The 20905-nt window shown below is 45.4% G+C and overlaps 1 protein-coding gene across 2 annotated transcripts in view; it reads right to left on the minus strand.

The window, feature by feature from the left end:
* The window catches only part of KCNQ3 (potassium voltage-gated channel subfamily Q member 3), a 191400-nt gene extending 171046 nt beyond the window's left edge, over positions 1-20354 (minus strand). For both annotated transcript variants that reach the window (XM_071421822.1, XM_071421821.1), the window contains exon 1: positions 19660-20354. In XM_071421822.1, the coding sequence (XP_071277923.1) occupies positions 19660-19991 (332 nt within the window). In that variant the 5' untranslated portion in view covers positions 19992-20354. The remainder of the gene's footprint in view (positions 1-19659) is intronic.
* Positions 20355-20905: the final 551 nt, after the last annotated feature.

Below are 20905 nucleotides of genomic sequence, written 5' to 3' on the forward strand. Positions count from 1 at the left end.
TTTTTCCTGAGACACCACAAACACCTTCCAGCAGAAAGCACCCATTAGTTTGCTATTGAAGGAAGCCCTTTGGACCCCCCAAGTTTCATCCAGGATCCACCTCCTGGTATTTCCAGCTAAGGCTGAGGAGCTGACGTGGAGCAGAGGAGCTCCACAAGGAGCACCCACAATGTGTTTTAAATCACACTGTCCTTAGGAAAGCTTTACCACTGAGGGCTGGGCTTCAGCCCTGGTGCCAGAGCACAGCCCAGGCACCACAAGACCCCCTTGGCTTAGCCCTGAGTCATGGTTCCTGCTGTGCCTTCCCCTTCCTCCTGCTGGGAACAGCAGCTCCTCACAGATCTGGGCCAGCCCCTATTGATCGTGTGTCAGATCTCTATTGCACTCACCCCAAATCTATTAGTTGCTCTGGCATAAGCTGGAAGAGGCAAAGATGCATGGAGCTGCCTTGCTGACTTTTCTAATAGCTTTTCTTCAAAGATGCTGTTCCTGTAGTAATACAACATTATTAACAGTTTATACTGAGGGCAAACTGTGTGTACTGCTAATGCTTCTTGTTTCAACCCCTCTTCTTCTGGGTCCACCTGTAAATACCCTCATTACACTAAAATTGTAAATTTGAGCAAAGGCCAGTTTTTTATCTGCCTTTGTAGTGAGATCACTGACCATAACTAGGTTCTTGCTGCTGCTGCTGCACAAATATTTTAAGTCTTACTTCCCATGAACAGGCCTTCCATTTTCCTTGCTTGCTCTGCCTTCCCTAATAAAAGAAAAATTAGCAAAGTTCAGCCACGGATCCTCCAAGCTGCAGTTACCACTGCCATCTCACTGTAACAAGTTTTGAGCATCAATGACAAAACCTCATTTCCCTTTCCAGCCCTTCCAGTCACTTTCCTCCCCAGTTAAAGCCGACACTGTGCAGCAAAACCAACTTGTTGAGACGTTGCAGACTGGGAGAGCTGGATGGGCCAGAAGCTCAATGGATGTGCCAATTCTGCCCCCATTCCCTGCTTGCAGCAGCACCACATACAGAATCCAGAGACACAAAAACAGGCTTTGCTTTCCAGACTTGCCAGAAACAAGGCCAACCTCAGCCTGTCTGCATAAATCAACAATAAAAACAACATGCATGAGCACTTGCCAGCTGAAGGATCACAACCCACCTTGAGGTTTGTGCATCAGATTTAGCCCATATAGCTCCAAAATGCAGCAGCAACTGCCATGAAAGGCTGTAGCTCAACAGCTTAGGGTGGCCCAAAAAAGGGAGAAAACCTCAGTGTTATATGATCCTCTGTTTTTGATTGCCTCCCTAAATCCTCTGCATTTCCTTCAGAGATGGGTCATTGCAGGAAGGGCAGAGCTGAGACAGTTCAGAGGTGGGAGCAGAGGATGTACATTGGCTGCATTTTTAACCCTCCAGTCTCCCAGTGTCAATAGGCCAAGGAAAATGAGGTGGAATCACAGATTTCAGGTTAAGTGAATCAAATAAATCTATGTAATCTACCAGGAGCTTGCATATGAATCTGAATGAGATGTGGCTGAAAAACATGGTTTCAGAATAAAATGGATGGGATCTCCAGAAACACAAACCAAACCACACCCAGCAGAGAGGAGGATTAATCAAAAATATCCCATCCTATCACAAACTGTGTGTGAGCAGCTAGCAGCATATGAGTGCAGCTGGGAGACTGACCATGTGAGACACCAGCCACAGAACAATACATGTTCTTGAATGAATGTCATCAAATATTCACTTCTGTCTCTTCAGCACTATGAGCAAAACAGTTCCCAGGACCCAAAGTCAGTAGCTCCATCCATGGTGTGGTGAATTGATAAAAAAGAAGCTGAATTAGCCCTGAAATATGACAGCCTTTAGTTGGTTTGTCTTCTCTCCCTGAGAGTGAAAATAGCAGGATTAACAGCAGTTTGTGTGTCCACCACTTGAACTCTCACTGAGCCCCACCTCAGGAGCAGTGACAAAGCAGAGATGCCTTCAGAAAGTCATTTAATCTCTGGCATAAGTGGAGACACTGCCAGTGAGGATGCCAGCTGCATGTTGAGCACCATTTAAAGGCCAGTTAGAGGGGACAGTCTCTCAAGTGATCCCTGACCTTTAACACCCAATGTCTTTCCAAAACAACATGAAGTGTTTAATCCCCAGTTATCAAAGAACATTATTAATATTGAACCATTGCTGGTTCTGGAGTGACACCACTCTCTTTTCCACCAGCCACTCTCTTTTCCACCAGAGATATCATCTTCTCCTATTCACTGGCCCACTTTTTTCATGCTGCCCTTCTCACTCTCTGTCCCTTGAACAAGGAAGGAGCAGCCTGTGGGAGCCAGAAAATCCAGCACTATGCTCCTTCCAGTCTTCCCTTGTAGGACATTTTTCTCTGTGCCACACATGAAAAACACTAACAATAATACTGAAGCACTGAGAATACTAATTATTACAGTAAGCACAACTGCTTTCTTGTTAAATTATACTTGCCCCAACTGGTAATCACAGTTATTTTCTGTGTCCTGTTATGTACAAATTTGGCCCCAGCTCAGGATAAGGATCCTCTTTGCTCTGTCTGGGCAGTGCAGAGCCCAAGGGATGTCTGAGCAGAGTGAACAGCATGTCTGAGGAGGGCAGGTGTGTTCACACCTCATCAGAGAAGGCTGGAGATTTTATGGAAGCACTGTGGTGGGACCTAGAAGTGCTGGAAGAAGCCTGGGATACTGTGGGAGTACAAGGATGCACAGCCCAAAGGGCTTTCATCTCTGCTTGTCCCTGAAGGTGCTTCTATAACATATATAAATACACTACAAATAATTTCTGAGTTAGTAAAAAAAGCACTTGCTACATCCAAACAGGGATAGGGGCTGCAGTGACTGTGTGGTACTACACTATTACAAACACACATTCACAGCTATGTCAGACATAACCTGTGCCATCACATTCACCTCATGACTGCACACAGCTAAAATGTCCTTATTGCCACTAAAAATTATTGGGAGCTTAAAAAGGGTGCCATGACATGAAGATTAATCTCAGACTAAAACCCTAATTTTATGGTGGATTTGCTGACTCACAGAGAGACCAGTGACTTTCCTTTGCCTCATCTTAAAATAAAAAAAAATATATAAAAAAACCCAACAAACAATGACCAATCTGCAGGGAACATAATGTAAATTTTATAAAAGCAATAACAGAGAATTACAAAAGATCTTGCACCTTGATAGCCCTGTGCAGGGTAGGGCATTTTATGAAATACAGAAGTAAAGAAACTGAAACTTTTTGAAGAGAAGTGTTGTCAGGCCATGAGAACAGAGAACAGCTGAAATCATCACCTCATTATGTGCTTCTCCCAGTCCTGTGAAATCTCAGGTTTGAGAATGAAGTTTAGTTTTGAGAATGAAACAGAGGAGCCACCATCCTGGAAATGTTCAACAGTACATAGATGTAGCACCTCATGATATGGTTTAGGGGGCATGATGGCATTCAGTCAGTGAATGATGACCTTGAAGGTCTTTTCCAACCTTAATGACTGATTCTAAGCTATTCCTCCTTTATCTTGCATTTAACATGCCTGGAAGATGCAGCTTCTTTGGTGCCTCTCTTTATTCTTCACACTTTCTTCAGCCTTGGAGCTGACCCATGAGCTTGTAGGGCAGAGAGGGAGGTTCCCTGTTCCAGGACAGCCCAAATTCCCACAAAGCACACTGTCCTAGGATTTCAGCTCTGGGGGCTCAGCTCTGCACTGGAATAACAAACAAAGCCTCAGTCTCCTACTCGGGGTGTCAGGACAGAGCTCACAGCCCTGTGCTGCCAGGAGCAGATGACAACCATGACATGTGCAAGGACAATGGAGCCACCCTGAAATGAAAGCACAGCCCTGGCTCTCTGCAGAGCAGGAATAGTTCAAGCAGCAAACAGCAAAGAGCTGGATCCCTCCACTACCTGGGCAAGGATCCTCACTGCTCACCAGGTCTTGGGCTTGCTCCCAGCACACCCAGAGCACACAGAGTCTCTCTGCAAACCAACAGCAACATCAGGTTGCACACTGTAGACACTTTGGGATTAGACAAAAATAGGGAATTTGCCTGAAACAGCCCCCAAAGCTCCAGGTGGGCAATTCAGTTGTTTTCTCAGTACAAGCAGCACTTTCATTAAGTGCTTCTAACACGCTGACCTGCAAGAGTAGCCTTATTTCCCCTCCTCCTTCTCTTCTACATGTCACAATGAGATTAATCCTCTTTCCTCTCATTTTTGCCAGTTTGTTTCCAACATCTCCCTTGCCTCCTTCTGCAGCTCAGCTGCTGTTTTGTCACCATCACTGGAACTGCTTTCAAAGCTGCTGGATTCTTCCCTGAGCTATTGCTATCTTCTGTCTTACCTCACTCTGAAAAACAAGGGCTTTATTGCTTATTTTTTCCTCTGCCTTTTTTTCTTTTTTTTTTTTTACCCATGTGGGCTGAAAATCATTATTTTTTCCCTCTGGACAAGGCAGATATCAGACAGGTCCATCTGTTCTCCTTAGAGGATCAGCAGCAAAGAGACTGCATGGACACCTAAAACTTACATCCCACTCTTCAAGAGAGCTGACAGCTGAAGAAATCACCATATTGCAATTGCTTTTTAAAATAACTGAAGAGATACAACTAGGTGTTTGTGTTCTGAATACAATAACATTGACTTAGAGCCCTTTCCAATAAGAAAAAAAAAAAACAAAACCAAAACACCACATTCTGGCAATCATTATTCGGTCATCAGTGTAGGGACTACATTGACCAGAAAGACCAGCAACAATTTCTGAACCCAGTCCTGCAAACCTGTTAAATGAGATTTACCTTCTGAATGCACATGGAACCAGGGGGACATCAGCAGAGGTCACCCTAAGGTGAGCCTAAAGGGCATCACAAGAAGATTTAGGAACAAGACTGAATCAGAATTCAGGACTGCAGAAAGTTGGTGATCTTGGTTCATGCATGTACATGCTTGAGAAGGGTGTTTCAGACTTTAGACTGCATGGGATTTTTGCATTTGGCAAAGTCATCTCAAGGCCAAAAAGGCTGGCTTGTTTTATCCTCGTGTCCAGAGTACTTCACAAAGTTATTTTATTATCCCCACAAGGCCTTCAACAATGTGATTAGGATGAGATTCACCTCAGTGTTTGTAATGTAGATTTCTACATCTAAGCCATGTGTTGAAGCTCCTCTTACAGTCAAGGGATCCCTATTTATTTGGCACAATCTCTGGCAATCAGGGTGTGGTAAATCACTGTCTCCTTTACTTCAGGATGAGCTCAAGATCAGCAATGCTCCTGCAGCCATGGTTTATGTCAGCATCTGAGGAGATTGAAATGGCACATTTAGACATTCACAGGGAAAACATCTACATTTCATCCTAAGCTTCCAAGCGCAATTACTGTAACTGCTACTACTTCTGTTATGCTACATTATGATGTTAACATTACAATTAAGATACAAGTAAATCTCCTTTTCCTGAGTTAATTCATTGCTCATTTGCTTATCTGTTGCTAAATTAAAAAAAAAAAAGAAAGTAAAAAAAAACAAAGACGAGAAAACAACAACCCCCAAACCCATCATATTCCTGGCTATACCTTGCTCAATCACCAGCCAGGAATATACAAAATCATTGATTTAGCCCATATTTTGCAGCTAAGATACAGTCCACAGCTGTCTTCTAGAAAATTCTCCAAGTTTGGTTTAAAAATGACAAGTGGAAAATTGATAATTTCTTGTGCTAATTCTTTCAGCAGATTTCTGATCTGCTATTAGGCCTTATGTATAGCCTGAATTTATCTTGCATCACCTTCCAATCATGCTATATCATCATTTATGCAATTAAAAAGCCCTCTAGTAAAACAGAAACTCCATCTTCATAGCCTGGAACAAACACTGATGGAAATCTCAGATTAAGGCTAATAAACACATTATCTACTTCAAGTTGCTGGGAAATTAACTCATGGTAGAGTAAGTGAAAACAAGCATTGCCAATGAAGACAGATTTCCATCTGCTCAAAATCTCTTTCCTTCACTCCTCCTAATGATGTTTTCTTTAGAGTTACTGTTTCCAGAAAACTATAAGGTATTATTCTAGAACAGCAGATTTTCCCTATGGTGTCCAAAAAAACATTGCTTTGGAGGTGATTATGTCCTTCTTTGGTCTCTGGGAGCAATGTTCTTTCTCATCCCATTTGCTGGGAAATGTGGTGACTCAGGCATTCAGCCCTGGCTCAATTGCTACAGAAAGTTGCTGTCCATTTATTGTCACACCAAGAGCTCCCATCTTTAACTTCTTAGTTATCAACCCCAGCAGCAAATGGAGCTGCAAACCAGGACATGGTATTATCATCCTGACTCTGGGAGCAGCAGCTGCAGCTCTGATACCAACTGTGCATGAAATAACATGCAGGTCATGGATTATGCTGAGCTCCTAAACCACCTCCTCCTACCAGTGAGACCAGGGACAAACACTAGTCCCACTTGTATCCTTTCTGGGAAGATAAATGGGTGTCCACCTCCACCTCATATTCCCTCTTTCTCGAGAGAGCAGCTGAGTCACCACAAGGAAGCTGTTACCTCCACAGGTCATCAATAAATCACTTCTTCCCAACACCATCACCACCCCTGGGCAAAGAGTGTTCAGGAACTGTGACTCACAGGTGTGTGGGCCTGAATCCCAACAGCTCTGTGAGCTTCTCCTACAAGGATTTGTTTGTGTAGGGAATCAAAAAGCCTTGCCCAAAGTCACAGGGGACCCACTGGAAGGACCTCACCCTTGGATGCCATATTCCCATCACAAGGTGATTCAGAGATCATTCTTGCACCTAAACTACCTTGCTCCACATGGATAAAGGAATTCTTGATGAGTCCTGACTCTAGGGGAATAGAGGCACAGTTTTAAGCCTGACATAGGTGAACCCAATGTCAAAATCCAAAAAGTTAAAAAAAGAGGAGTAGAAAAGATAAAAAAAGTAAATAAAGCTATGTATGAGTAAGAGACAACTTGACATGTCATCTCCATCTATCAGCATCTCCATGATGATAGCATCACCTAAGTGCTATCAGCACTTAGGTTGAGGGATTTTAAGTCAAACTCAACTCTGCTGTCCCAGTCATGTAATGTAGGAAAGGCAGAGCTGGAGGATCCAGTGACTGGTGCTGTTCTTCAGTAGTGAGGTGATGAATGCCACCAAGGAAAAGAGGGGAGACAGGACTGAATGAGGGATAGGGAGAAAGAGATGGGAAAGTGAGAAGGAGTTGTAGAGTTGAGACTGAATGGTTCTTCTGAATGATGAAAAAATGGTGGAAATAGCAAATTACAACATCTGTTTGGAAAAAAAAAGTCATTGGGAAAGACTTCCTATCTTCAATGAACTCTACTGGTTAATGAAAACTATACCTAGCATTTCCCAGTGTCAGTACCCCAAACACAGACACTGGTTTGGGTTAGCCTTGAGACACACAACTTCTTTTGTAGCTAAATATGAGCACTGATTGCTGTGCAGATCTGCCCAGCATCTCTGTCTAGATGTTACACCTCACTTCTGTCCATGTACACTGAGAATTAAATGGAGTTGGAAGGAAGAAAACCCTCCATGACTCTGGGCCCAGAAGTCTGCATGTTATGTGAAACACATTAAACAATGTATTCTGCAAAGAGCAACCAAATTTATTGTTCCCCACAATATAATGGAGTTCAAATCTTGGAGACGCACAAAACTCAACTGGAAACAGCCCCAAGCAAACTTATTTGAGTTTGAAGTTAACCTTGCTCAGTGAACTGGACAGGAAACCTCTAAACATTCAATTTTAAATGGTTTTATGGTTGCAGTTGTTAAGTCCCTCCTACAGCCCCAATATCAGACGACCTACACCAAGAATTGTGCAGAAACACAGCCCTTTGCTTGCACAACTTCCCCAGCTTATCTGCACTGGATTTGTCACCAGTGGATAACTGGATTTATGAGGGAGGAAAAAATTCTCTCTCATCTTTGAGGAGCAGGGAGGGAAGGAAAGCCTCCATGTTTGAATAAACCAGGTCCCAGCATGAAGGAAACAGGCTGTGAGCACCAGGGTGTGAATACTGGCAGCTCTGGGCTAGGTTGGTGCTCACTTGGTACTCTGCCAGGGAATCTCCATCTATCCTATCTACCTCACTCCTCAAGCTGTCTTACACTACTGGGAGGACAAGTGTGTTGTGTGCAAGACTTTGATCCTGGCCTCTGGTACTAGCAGAATATCCATAAAGATAAAAAGATTTTGTACTGGGTCCAGAACAAGCTTGTGGTGCAGCAGCCAAATCCAACTGTTCCTCTGACTGTAATAGATTTACTCTACATTTGCAATGACATGACTAAAAGCAGTTCCTGGGTCAGTATTTCTGCAAAAACAAGCAAAACACAAACTAGCAGCTGTTCAAGGAATACACCACCACCCAAATACACTTCTTTATGTCAGGGCATTTGCATGCATTCAGATTTCATACAGTTTTCCAGTGATTTTCAACATCAGGTTCAATTATGCTGGTGTCCTGCTTCAGCAGGTGTATGAAAGTGAGCATGCCCTTGAAAATACTGAGTGGTGCTCACACATCTGCAAAGTCTCCAATTTTATACAGAAAACTGTAGCACTTAAAAAACTGTCTGGGCCCACAAATGACCTTCAGGATCCCCCTCATTCACACCAGGTCTTTCAAATTGACCTTCTACACTTGTTACAGGATTTAAAAGGACAATGTTCAAGCCACCCTCAAAATGTTTTCTGATCCCTAAAAGACCCCTAGAAAACAGTGATGTCTGTTCATTGATTTTGGGAGATAATTTTGGGTGATGTAGTCAAGAGGACCAATGCAAATGGACTGAAATTCAGGAATAGGAAGAAGGACTGATGCTGGCAAATTCCCAACACAGCAGCTCCTGTGCCCAGGTAAATACAAGAGACAAAGGGAAAACACAGTCAGTCACAGCCTTAGATGTGAAGCCCAGTACAACACGTGCTGGGTTTGAATGTGACCTCAAGATCAACTGCAATTACCATCAGAAACCAAAAGCAAATTTATGTGAGAGCTCAGAGAGATAAAGCCCAAGGCAAAACAGAGAACAAAAGGAAGGTGGAAAGTTAAACTCAAGAATCCCAACTAGAGAAAGACCTTAAAACTACTGAAATGTGATTTTCTTTGGCATGATGTCAGGGATGACTGTGGTAGGCTTGTCATGGCCTGGTATACTAAGTGGCAACATATAGAAAGCTCTTGAGGAAAGAGAATTAGAATTGATATAATATAGATATAATTAGAATTTATAGAATAAAAGTCTATTTAATAATAAGAATAATATTCCTCTTGCCTTTAGAGGTACAACTCATTTGTCTGAACGTGGTTTTTACTACATATATTCACCAAAGATCAGTTCCTGCTATAGACAAGGGAGAGTTGTTCAGTGGAGCTGAAGCTGTGATTTATCTCCATGTAAAGCAGACCCTCACATCTGGTTGGATGAATTCCACCCTAAAATCTACTGATTGTATTGACTAAATCCCCACTGACTATAAAGAGAAGCTAAATCCCTACCAGCCACACAGAACTGTACATGAACATATTTACATTTAGCTGCCCTAATGTGGCTTTGATCCTTGCCCCTCAGGTCAGGCAGAAAGTCTCCCATTCCTCAGGTGTTTTCAGTGCAAATACCTAAATTTAAATTAGTTCCATGAGGTCTCCTTTGTAGCCAGGGGAGAGTTTCAGGCACTGCAAGACGTGATTAATCTCACCCATTTTCAAATTGTCTTTAGAATGAGATTAATTGCGCTCCAGAAATTTCCATTTCCTGTTTTTCTTCAGCAGCTATAAAAGAATTCCAGACAGCTACCTCAGATAATGTGCCAGATGGATGGATCCCACTGTGGAAAGACTGACACTCAAACCCTGAGGAAGAGCAAGGAAATGCAGTTTGTGGAAGTAATTTAACACTGAAGAGAGCAGTGTATTTGACACTGTACTATGTGATAGTACCATATTCTGAGAGCAGGAATTGTCATAAGCCAGGCTCTGCCAGATCCCATCTCTGCACCCAGGACCTGACAAGGTAATGGAGCAACATCTACAATATTGAGTGAGACACAACCAGGAGAAATAGCCAAATATCAGCATCCACACAACTAGGAATATCTTCACATTTCACACAAGAAGTTTGTTAATGAATGATCAGTGGGCTCTTCCTCCTGGATTTCTATCACAAAAATGTATTTTTTTGTTAATATGCCAAGATGTGGGGGTGAAGTGTTGAAACCTCCATGGGAGTTTGAGCAGCACAAGCAGCATTGAAACAGAAGAGGCAAAAGCCATAACAAAGTCCCATGAACAGGAAGGAGAAAAGATGTAGAATGTAAAATATGGTACTGAACACACACCTAGGGTGAAACCTGTATTATTTCAGCAGGGTAGGATTTCTTGGGCCTTTGTCTAAGTGAAAGGTCTTATCCCAGGGGTAATGGTTTGAAACTAAGAGCATCAACTAAGACTAAATATAAGGAAGAATTTTTTTACAATGAGGGTGATAAAACACTGGCACAGGTTGCCCAGAGGATGCCCAGGTGGATGCCCCATCCCCAGAAACATTCAAGGCCACTTTGGATGGGGCTTTGAGCAACCTGCTGAAACTGAAGGTACACCTGCCCACAGCAGCAGGGTTGGACTAGAGCTTTAAAGGTCTCTTCCAACTTAAATTATTCAAAGATTCTATCCCAAAAGTGGCTTTTTGCATGGACCCAGGAGGAAAACCTCGAAGTGCTAAGATCTCACACATAAGAATTATGCCAGTTCTATTAACCTAAGGATGTTCATCCCAGCTCTGTGTCCCTGAGGCCAGCTGGCATGAGAAGTGTCCACACCACTGACCTCACCTCCAGAGCAGGGAGCCCCCCAGACTCCTCCTGGGAGTGGTGCCAGGTCTGTGGCATCACCTGAGCTGTGCTCAGTCACTCAGTCACCAACAAAACCACCACCCAGCAGTGTCCTGCAATCAGCCAGAGTGTGTCACAGCTCTGCCAATTAGCCAAGACATGGCCAATGACTGCTCTGGGCACGGGCAAAGCTGCTGCCATAGCTGCAGAGTGAGGCTGGTCCTGGGCTGCACCTGGTGCAGGGCACAGGAGGTGTCTGGGTGTGATCAGGGAGCCTCAGCTGTGTGCACTGAGATTCTTCCTGCACATCTCACAGGAGCAACAGTGTTGGCAAAGGCAGAAGAGCAAATTCCAGTTTGTGTAATTACCTTCCCAAATGAATTCCCCTGCAATTTCAATCAGCTGCTCTTGACATTCCCTCCTCAGGGTGTAATCCCTCCTCACAAACCCTCTGAGCCTGAATGGAGAGGCATGAGGGGAGCAAAGATAAGCAGAGCTGGTTCTGCACTGCTGAGGACTGGGGGGCAGCTCCCCACCAGGAGCCTTGGGGATTTCACTATCAGCCCCTCAGCAGCTGCACTTGCTTCTCCTCCATCCCACTGAAAGCTGAACATTTTACACTCTGAATTTACAGTCAGTGGGGAATGTCCTGTAAAGAGGCCTCTGGTTTAAGATTAACATCTCTGTCATTGACCTAAAGTCAGGTGTAGCCCAACTCTAATGGCTCCTATAAAACATAGAAGAGCTAGGACCTGGATGGTTTGGGATATTTAAGCTTTCAGCATTGCTTTATCTCTATTCCAGTGGTGGATGGCACCAGGAACAATTAATTATTTTGTTGTTTGAGATACACACCATGTCAAAAGCATGAAAAATCTGAGATGGAGAGATAACAATTAAAAGCACGTCACATGCTTTTAATTATACAGAAATAAACAGATAAACATAGCCTGAAACTCAGGTTTGAACAAAAAGACATGAGGAAATACTTGCAGTTTCAACACAGGTGCAATATCTCATAAAATCTTTGGCTTAGTATTAATTCAGATGGCTGGAGAAACTATATGACATTAAAAACTAGATCCAGAGCTATAAATAAAACCCTAACAAATTACATTGTATTAACCAGGAAGCAGGGAAGTTATTATTTAATGAAATGCTGAATTGTGTTTTTTAGTTCTGGCCATACTAACTGTTTCCTTGATGATCTAGAAAAAGAACTAAATTGAATGTTAGCAAAATTGTGAGATACCAGTCTAAAAAGTGATCAAAACACTAGTGAGGACAGAATAAAGTAAATATAAAAGCACTTGAGATTATTGAAAAAGCACCACTGGAGAGTCAACATGATAATCACAAACTACCATGGATTGCCAAAGGAGTGCAAAGCACATGCATGCAGCTCTCAGCCACAGCTCTGGAAACACAGGGACAAGGGAGATCCAAGGATCCATGAAATGAAATAAAGTTTGGGAAGTCAAAGGAAGTAAAAGAGAACAGCAACCCAGAGAGGATGAGGACTCCTCCTCTCTCACTGCCATACAATGGATGCCTGCCAAACAATGCAGCTCCATGCACCAGCAACTGAGAAAAATTAAAGCAAGAAAGACTTTGGCAAGATTAATCACAAGGCCGAGGGGTGTCAGAGCAAAAGCCAAGAGACACCAGTTGTGTCTCATGTCAGGGTCTCAGCAGCTCTCCAGACTGAGATTTAGCAGAGACATTTGTGTAATATTGGTGTAATATTTAGAGATATTACACCTTCGTTTCTTCATGGTTTGCACCACTAAGGAGGACAGGGTGGTATCCTGGTGACTACAGCCAGAGGTGGTTATTAAGCTGTGGGAAGGCTGAAGATGGGTGATGGATCCTTCAGCTTAGGAGGATCCCACCAGGCCTGAGCAGAACAATGAGCTGGTTGTACAGAGGAAGATGATGGTACCTCATGCTGCTTTCCACCAAATGCCAGTCACAATCCTCTGCTCTGGATTACCTCAGTGCCACCTTGGACAGGTTCCTCCTGACTTCAGAGGGACCTTTCATTTGCTCCAAGTTAAACACACATTTATGCAATTTGCTCACTTAAGACCACGGAAGGCAATTTACAGATTTCCAGACTGGAAGTTCTCCAAAAGTGCCTTTTTCCAAGTAGGTTACCAAAATCTAAATATCCCAGGGCATGTCCCTCTCTCCACAGAAAATGCTAAGTTTCCCAGCTACCATCCTAAGACACTTAACAGCTCTTGTGGAGCTTATTCCCTGCAAAGCTATTAATATTTAACTTATCCCATTTAATACAGGATCTGCCAGAAGCAATAGCAGATGCATGGCTCCATTCCTTCTGTAAAGTTTCATGCACAAGAGAGTATGGCATTCTTAAACACAAAAATGGAATATAATGTTATTAAGCACAAGAATAAACATTATCATTAATTGATACCATGGTAGTACCCAAACACCTGGCTGTGCCTAAGGTCACCAGTTGTTTATGTTTGCAAAAAACATATAAATTCTCTTAAAGCTCACTTGATCAATTTTGATCAGAAAGTTTCTTCCAGCTATTAAATCAAATTCCTCAAGTTCAGACCTTGTCCTTGAATATGCATGCCATTGTCTGACCTTCCATATGCATCTCAATGCCACAAAGGACTTTTTGACAGTCAAGGGATACAGAATTATGTTCTACATACATGCACAGGTTTGTATGTTGGGTAAGCTATAAATAAAAATGATTCAATCAAGTGATATTTGAAGATGAGGACTATCAAAACAAAAGAAATGTGTTGGTTGAGTGGATTCTGAGGTGACCTTTGGGAGAAGTAGGAATGGCTGGAGCACCTTCATATTCACCTGCACACAAAAGCACCCAGTGATAGATGACTGCATTATATGTATGTATTATTCTTTTAATCCAGCTGTTAAAATGGATTAGTGTTAAATTAGTCTTCAGTTACTATTTATTTCCATTAAATTTGTTTTGAGTGTTCCTACATTTTACAGCAAAATGAGCAAAACAAGTGCAGAAAGCCTCTCCCTGCTCATTTTTGTACCATTTCCTGCATCTCTCTTTCAGATGAAAACACAAAGTAAAGCTCAGGTGTCCTCTGCACCCAGCAGCTGTCCCAGAAGTGCACAGACCCTGCGGTGCCCTCCCACAATCCATTGTCTGCAGCAAGGAACAGAGGCATGGGGAGAGGCTGGGATGGCTTTTAGGAAGAGTGATACCTCTGACCAGAGCCCAGGCTGGAGATACTGAGATAATTCTAGTCCTGGGCTTTCCCACTGACAGTGTCTCCAGAACTGCTGGGGTGGCACTGAGCTGCTGCTGCTCCTCACACCACATCTGTCAGAAGAGAAGAAAAACGTGATTTGCTGGCTGCTGCGGTGGCTTTGCTATACCATTACTTGTCAAGCTGATTCAATTTGAGACTGTTCAGTTTTATAGACCTAACACCAGGGGCTGTGACTGCTGTTTGAGGGGCTATTCCTCAGCTGAGCTGGCAGCACTGAAAGCCCAGCTGAGGCACACCCTGTGCACCATGCAGCCCTGTGTCTGCAGCTCCCAGGAGCCGTGGCAGCACAGAAACTTGGCACCATTGAATACAGGTCAAAGCAATCCAACCTGGGGGCACCCACTGGGGATTGGGTCTTGCTCTGAGCACTGATGCCCAAGCACAAAGATTTGAGGCTGCAGGTGAACACTTATTCCCACCAAAGGGCTTGGTCCATAATTTCAAAGGAAGTTTGGATGCTGAAACAAGCATTGGGCACCTGTGAGCTGCTGAGGGGACTCCAGAGCTGCAGCTGGGGATCACCAGCCACTCACTACCCAGGCACTGGTTTCCCCAGGCTGTGCTACCCCTTGTCATTCCCCCAGCAAATCCCAGCTTCCTTCTGTCCTGGCAGCTGCTGCCAGCAGCTGAGCTGCAGCCACATCCCCCCAGGGCACTCACAATCCCAGGGCAGCTCCTCAAGCCTCGGTGGAGCTGCAGGAGCAGAGGTGTGTGGTAAGGTCTCCAATGACTAAGACTTCATTAGTTTTTACAAAGTATACTGCAGAATATTTATCCATGCATTATGATGAATTAGCATCAATAATTAAAGCAGAACTCATATTGGCACACACATAAGCAAAGAGCACTTGCTAATGGACCAGGCTGGCTCTGCTGCTCTAGGGACTCACTCAGATACAAGTCCATGCCAAAAAAGCCAAGAAAGGATTCATAGTTATTCCTCTTTTTACCCCAAAACCTTCTCCCATCTCCCTCCAGATGGCTCACAGAGCCTGGGGGGTGAGCACATCTTATGGAGCATCTCCTGAAGGGTGAAGAGGAAAATAATGGAAAGGCTGCAGACCTTCATCCTGTTCCCCAGTCCCATGACACTCTTTCCTGCAAACAGCCCACCTACAATCAGTCAGGCAAGAGGTGCTTCCCAGAAATGCTGATTTGAGAGATCTCATGACTCTGCCTCCTCTTCTTATTCCAGGTATGAAGCAGAACTGAGAGAAGATTGCATGGCAAACAGAGAAGGGCTCTCTAATGTTCCCCATGGCTTCCCCCTCACCTCAGCAAGTACATCATGGTGATCTACACCAGCAGAGCGCAGGTGATATTGCACACTTCCCCAAAAAGGAATATCTAACCCCAAACCTTTATCTAGTCTGTTTTTCTGTGAAAGTAAAGGCTGTAGTTGTCTCAGAAGATGATATGAAAATGAGAATATCTCCTAGTTACCTCTCCTTCATCCTCTCTTTAAGTCAGGTTAAAAATTTTCCACAAATTGCAATTCCAAACAATCTGTATTATGTTACCTTTCTGTACTCTGTCCTTTATTCACCAAATATTTTGTGCTTACAGCTAAAAACAACACTGGAAAAATAAAAATCTTACTTGTTTCAATTTTTCATTCTAGTCATTAATGCTTCTGTGCATAAATAAAGCATTTGGATGGTTTGTGGAGGTGGACAGGTCTTGAGTCTGTCTCCCTGGCCACAGCACTCATCCCACGAGGCACATCTGCAGGGGTTTCCTACAAAATATTGCACTGCCTAACACAAAGAAAATTACAGAACATCATGGGAACATCAGCTGTACCTACAGTGACATGAGCTCAGAAAAGAACAGGGATAGGCTGTAGCCTGACCTGCAACCCCCAAGAGACATTTACAACTGGAATATCTCAAAAATATCTCAAAATATCAGGTTATTTTATCTTATTTTACTTTATACTGAAAACGTTCAGCTAGAGTTTAGCTTTACAGACATGACATTTTTCATGGGGAAAAACATTTTTTCTTACCAAGTAGGACCACTAGGACATTGTCATATTGCCAAGAACACCATGAACCCTGGTGACCCAGCAAAGGGGAGCATCATGAGTGACAGATAAATCTTTTGTCTAGTAGAGCTACTAGAGAGCACATGTTTTCAGATGGTGAAGGAAACAGAGCTGGCTTCTTTATGGACCAAATCCCCAAGGATAGGCTTGGATAAATTCACTTGTGCAGAACAAAGAAGAAGGAAGAATCACAAGTTAAGTATCTCACAACACTTTCTCTTAATTACTGCCAGTGAAAGCTGAATGCTAAAATTTCAATCAGGAATTGCTCCCTTTCTCAGCTGCACTCTGTCCCTAGGGCTTGGCCTGATCCCATTTATGAGCTCTCCTTGAATGACTTCCTCAGACTGAATCATTCCAGAGCACCCAATTCCAACCAAAGACTCCTTTATGTGCACATTCCAGCAGTGAGATCCACACAGGATCCTCCTTTATGTGCACATTCCAGCAGTGAGATCCACACAGGATCCTCCTTTATGTGCACATTCCAGCAGTGAGATCCACACAGGATCCTGACCCCTCTGCAGCCATATGTGCATCTCTGCACGAGTTAATGAGATCTCATCTCTGCCACTCTTTCAAAAGTTGTGGCATGCAAAGTTTTCACCAAGAGCTTTTCAAAGGCCCTTCCTGCCCCTCCCACAACACTCTCAGCATGGATGGAAAAGTTGCAACCCTCTTGCATCAGCAGCTACCTGCCTCCCAGACCCTGGGATATACACAATATTGGAGTGCTTTGCATCATCTCTTTGTTAAACACCTCTGAATGCTTGGATCTATAAGGAATTCCTCATATCCAGCCATCCTCAAATCCCTTTTGGCCCTCAGCTGTTTATTCTCTAGTTATTTGTATTTGACAGCAACAATCTTACTGGTTCATTTTGGGTGCATGGCACTTACTGCAAAGTTACTCAGATGAGACAAATCGTAATATGCCATTAAGATAACATAAATGGACTGTCCTTGAAAATTAAAACAAGATCAAATTTATAGATTTTACGGGAAGACTGGCAATCTCTCATCTTCCCAAGGAAAAGTGTAAACTGTTCTAGTGTGAAAAGAAGCACGGGGAGACTGTTGGGATGGAACTACACTGTGTCACAGCAGCACCTCCAAACGAGAGAGACTCCTTTAAAGAAAGAAAAAAGGTTAAAAGACAATTCATTTGAAGGCAAGAATAAAGACTTTGGGTATCAAGTGAGATGCTGCTTCCCCACAGCTCCTGCTCTCAAGCAGGTCTTCCTCCTCCAGAGGCAGGAACAAGCTGTGTCAGCCAGATCCCAGCACACTCTTCCATCACTCTCAGCAGATTCCTTTTGTAGGGTTGGATCCTACAGTGAGGTAAGACCCCACAGCTTCATCTGAGTTCAGAGGGAGCTGAGACTGAACAGAAACTCAGTGGGGCCAGCTTGGAGAGCAAGATCCTCTGGATGTCCTGGGGAGGGATGAAGTGTCTATGCTGGGCTGACAGACTTGTGTGTTTTACTTCCTTTAAGGAGAAGGACTCCAAGAAGTGTTTTGTTTTGTTTCATTTTCATTAATATTGAATTTGGCACTGATGGTTTTCACAAGATTCTTACTGACTTTTGTGAGTCAGACTGACATTTCAGTTTTGCAGGACTGAGTAGTCATCAAAGAGAAGTTGACCACACAGTGTCAGGTCCACTCCTAAGAAGAATCAAACCTTACAAACGTCATGATTTTTTTCCCATTCTGTGATCCACATTGCATAAGTATCTTAAGGTCAACCACACATCTAGAGAGTTATCTAAAATGAATGCTTTAACTTGGAAATTCTTATACCACTGCAAATAATTGTCAATTATTTTATTCAATTCAATGAATTCAGTATTAAATTATAGTATTGTCAATTGTCTGAATCTCTCAGCTCACCTGAGCCTCTCCAGACACATCCACTGTCCTATTGCTTACATCCAGACATGAGCCTGCACACAGACCTGACCCAGCTGTCACAGAGGGGTGCAAACTGCTTGGAATGCTCTGCTGTGTGCTAAAGCCTCACTGAGGTGTGAGGGCTGGCCAAGGCAGGATGAAAGGGGTGCCCTCTGTCCCCAGCAGCATTAGGCAGTACTGAACAGAACTTAACAGCAGCCTCCAGACCTAAGAGCCTTCCCAGCAAAACACACTTCAAGTGCTGTCGCTCCCTGCTTGCTAGCATGAGTTTTCTATGGCAAAAAGAGGTGAAAGAACCAAAGAAGTGTCACAGCATTCAGTTTCCAGTTTCAGATTTTATGCTGGAAAACAGGACCTGAGTCCCAAGATATACTTGATGAATAAACATTGAAAAGAGGGGAGCAGCAGTGAATGAGTGGTACACAGCAGCACTCTAGTAGTGATGGTTGCCTTTTAACTCTCGCTCAGGACTAAAACACTGTGAACATAATAAAAATGTGCCTTGAAGGTAAAATCACAGCCCGACACTCAAGTTGTTTATTTGCAGGTGCAAGGACTATGCCAATGATCAGTACTTCCTGAGATCCAGGCTCACAACCCATGCAGCCTAGAGAGCTTTGTTTGTCTTTGGCAAATAAGCCAATTTCAAAAATCACTGCTTAAATCCTCTGTCACATAGAGCTCTGCACACCTTATAGAGCCAAAGAAAAACACTACCACCGTGATCACTGATAAACCCCTGGGTTTTCAAACACATTCCCAACACTAAAACAAACATTTATTTTAATACGACTCTGCCAACTCCATTCTGTGATCTTGACAGAATGATCTTTTTGATATTCTTTATGACAACTTAAGGCAACAGAATTTTTAGGAATGCAAACTAGTTGTCATTCTCTTGACTTGTCACCTATGGGCCATAAAACGAGTTTATTTCCTCTCGGTTCACTTGTGGTCAGTGTAACTTTCTGGTTGACAGCTCTGCAATGCTCGGGTATCATGCACTGCGGGGTGATGCTTATCGGACCGAAACCCGATGGTTTTCATTTGACGCTTTTAGCTACGGAAGGGATCGGTTCACCCGCGGTCTGCAACAGCGAGCAGAACCTCACGCTCCAGGCTGAGCTGAACTGGCCGCGTTCCCCTGAAGCACTTCGAGCCTTAAAACCGCCCGGAGCTTGGTTTTTCTGGCATCCCTCCTGCAGTGCCTCAGACACACAGGCTCGGGAATGCCACTCCAAGGCAACGTGGAGGTACGGGCAAGACAGAAACACAGAGTTAAGAGCAGCTGCTCCTTTTGGAAAACCCGACGACTTAAGAGAAATAAAGCCGCTGAGCAGCACACCCCGCACCAGACCCTTGCTCCAGGCACAGCCGGCCCCCGGAGCGCCTCACCCCGAGGATGATAAAGCAAAACGATGCTGATAAACCCCCCGGGGCAGCCCCGGCCGCGCCCCCGGAGCCCCGCTCCGCGCCCCGCGTACTCACACGAAGGCGTGATAGAGCAGCGCCCAGCCGCGGGGTCGTTCCAGGGCGTCGTAGATCAAAGTTTGGATGCGGCGGTACCTGGCGTGGTTCCGCTTCACCGGGCGGCTCAGGGGGGTCTTCGCCAGCAGCCCCAGTCCCGGCGGGCTCCGCTTGCCGCCCTCCTCCTTCCCGCCGCCCTCCAGCAGCAGCGTCCCGTCGCGGTCGCCGCCGGTGCCCAGGGCCAGCGAGCCCTGCTCGGGGTCGCCGCCGGCCGCCGCTCGCCGCCCCGCCGCCGCCGCCGCCCCGCCGGCCGCGCTACCGCCCGCCGCGCCGCGCCGCGCCTTCAGCCCCATGGTCGCCGGCGGGCCCCGGAGGCGAGCTGCAGATCGGCGGCGACAGCCCCGGGAGCCCCAGGGCCATGATCCGAGCTCCCCGTCCCTCCCCCCAAAATGACTTCTCTATATATTTATATATATATATTCATCTGTGAGTGTATGTGTGTATATATATATATATATATACATATATATATATATCTGGAGGGAGGGGGTAGGAAGCGGTGGGCAGGGGAGGCGGTCACATCCCCGTCAGGTCACCCCCGCCGGCGGGCAGCGGGCGGGCAGGAGCGCGGAGCGCACCTGGGCCGGCGCGAGGGAGGGGAATCATCGCGGAGTTTATTTACCAGCCCGATGCCCGAGCCCCTTCTTCTCCCCCCCCCCCCACCCCGCCTCCTCTTCCTCCTCCTCCTCCTCCCAGCTCCTGCCTCCCCCCAGCCCTCACGTTAGGGAGTGGCCCATTGTATGCAGCCAGCAAATAGCCGGGCGCCCGCCCCCCGCTCCCCCAGCCCTGGCTGTCGAGTCATCCGCGGTGTGGGGGACACCGGCACCGGCCCCCGGCCACGGCACTGCCCCCCCTTTGTCCCCCACCCCCCGGGTGCAACCCCCAGCAGCCGCCGCCGGGGCCGCCGGCGCCGAGCGGGGAGATCCCGGCAGCCGGCGGAAGGGGAGACCCCGCTCGGCTCCCGGGGATCCCCCTGCAGCATCACAGCCCCCCTCCCCCGCTGCGGCTGGAGGGAGGGAGAGGAGGGGAGGGCATTCCCGGCCCCCGGCGGGGGGCTGCTTCCACCGCCGAAGCAGGAAGGAGCGGAGGATGGGGATGAGGGATGCCGGGAGAGGCGGCGAGTGGGCGGCTGGAGGCGCTGGCGGCCGCTGCGGATCGCTGCGAGCCGAGCCGGAGCCTCCGCCCGCGGACCGGGCTGGGGCAGCCC

Source organism: Agelaius tricolor, unplaced genomic scaffold, assembly GCF_023055355.1.
Source record: "Agelaius tricolor isolate 1412-34295 unplaced genomic scaffold, bAgeTri1.0.p SCAF_2, whole genome shotgun sequence".
NCBI classification, from domain to species: domain Eukaryota; kingdom Metazoa; phylum Chordata; class Aves; order Passeriformes; family Icteridae; genus Agelaius; species Agelaius tricolor.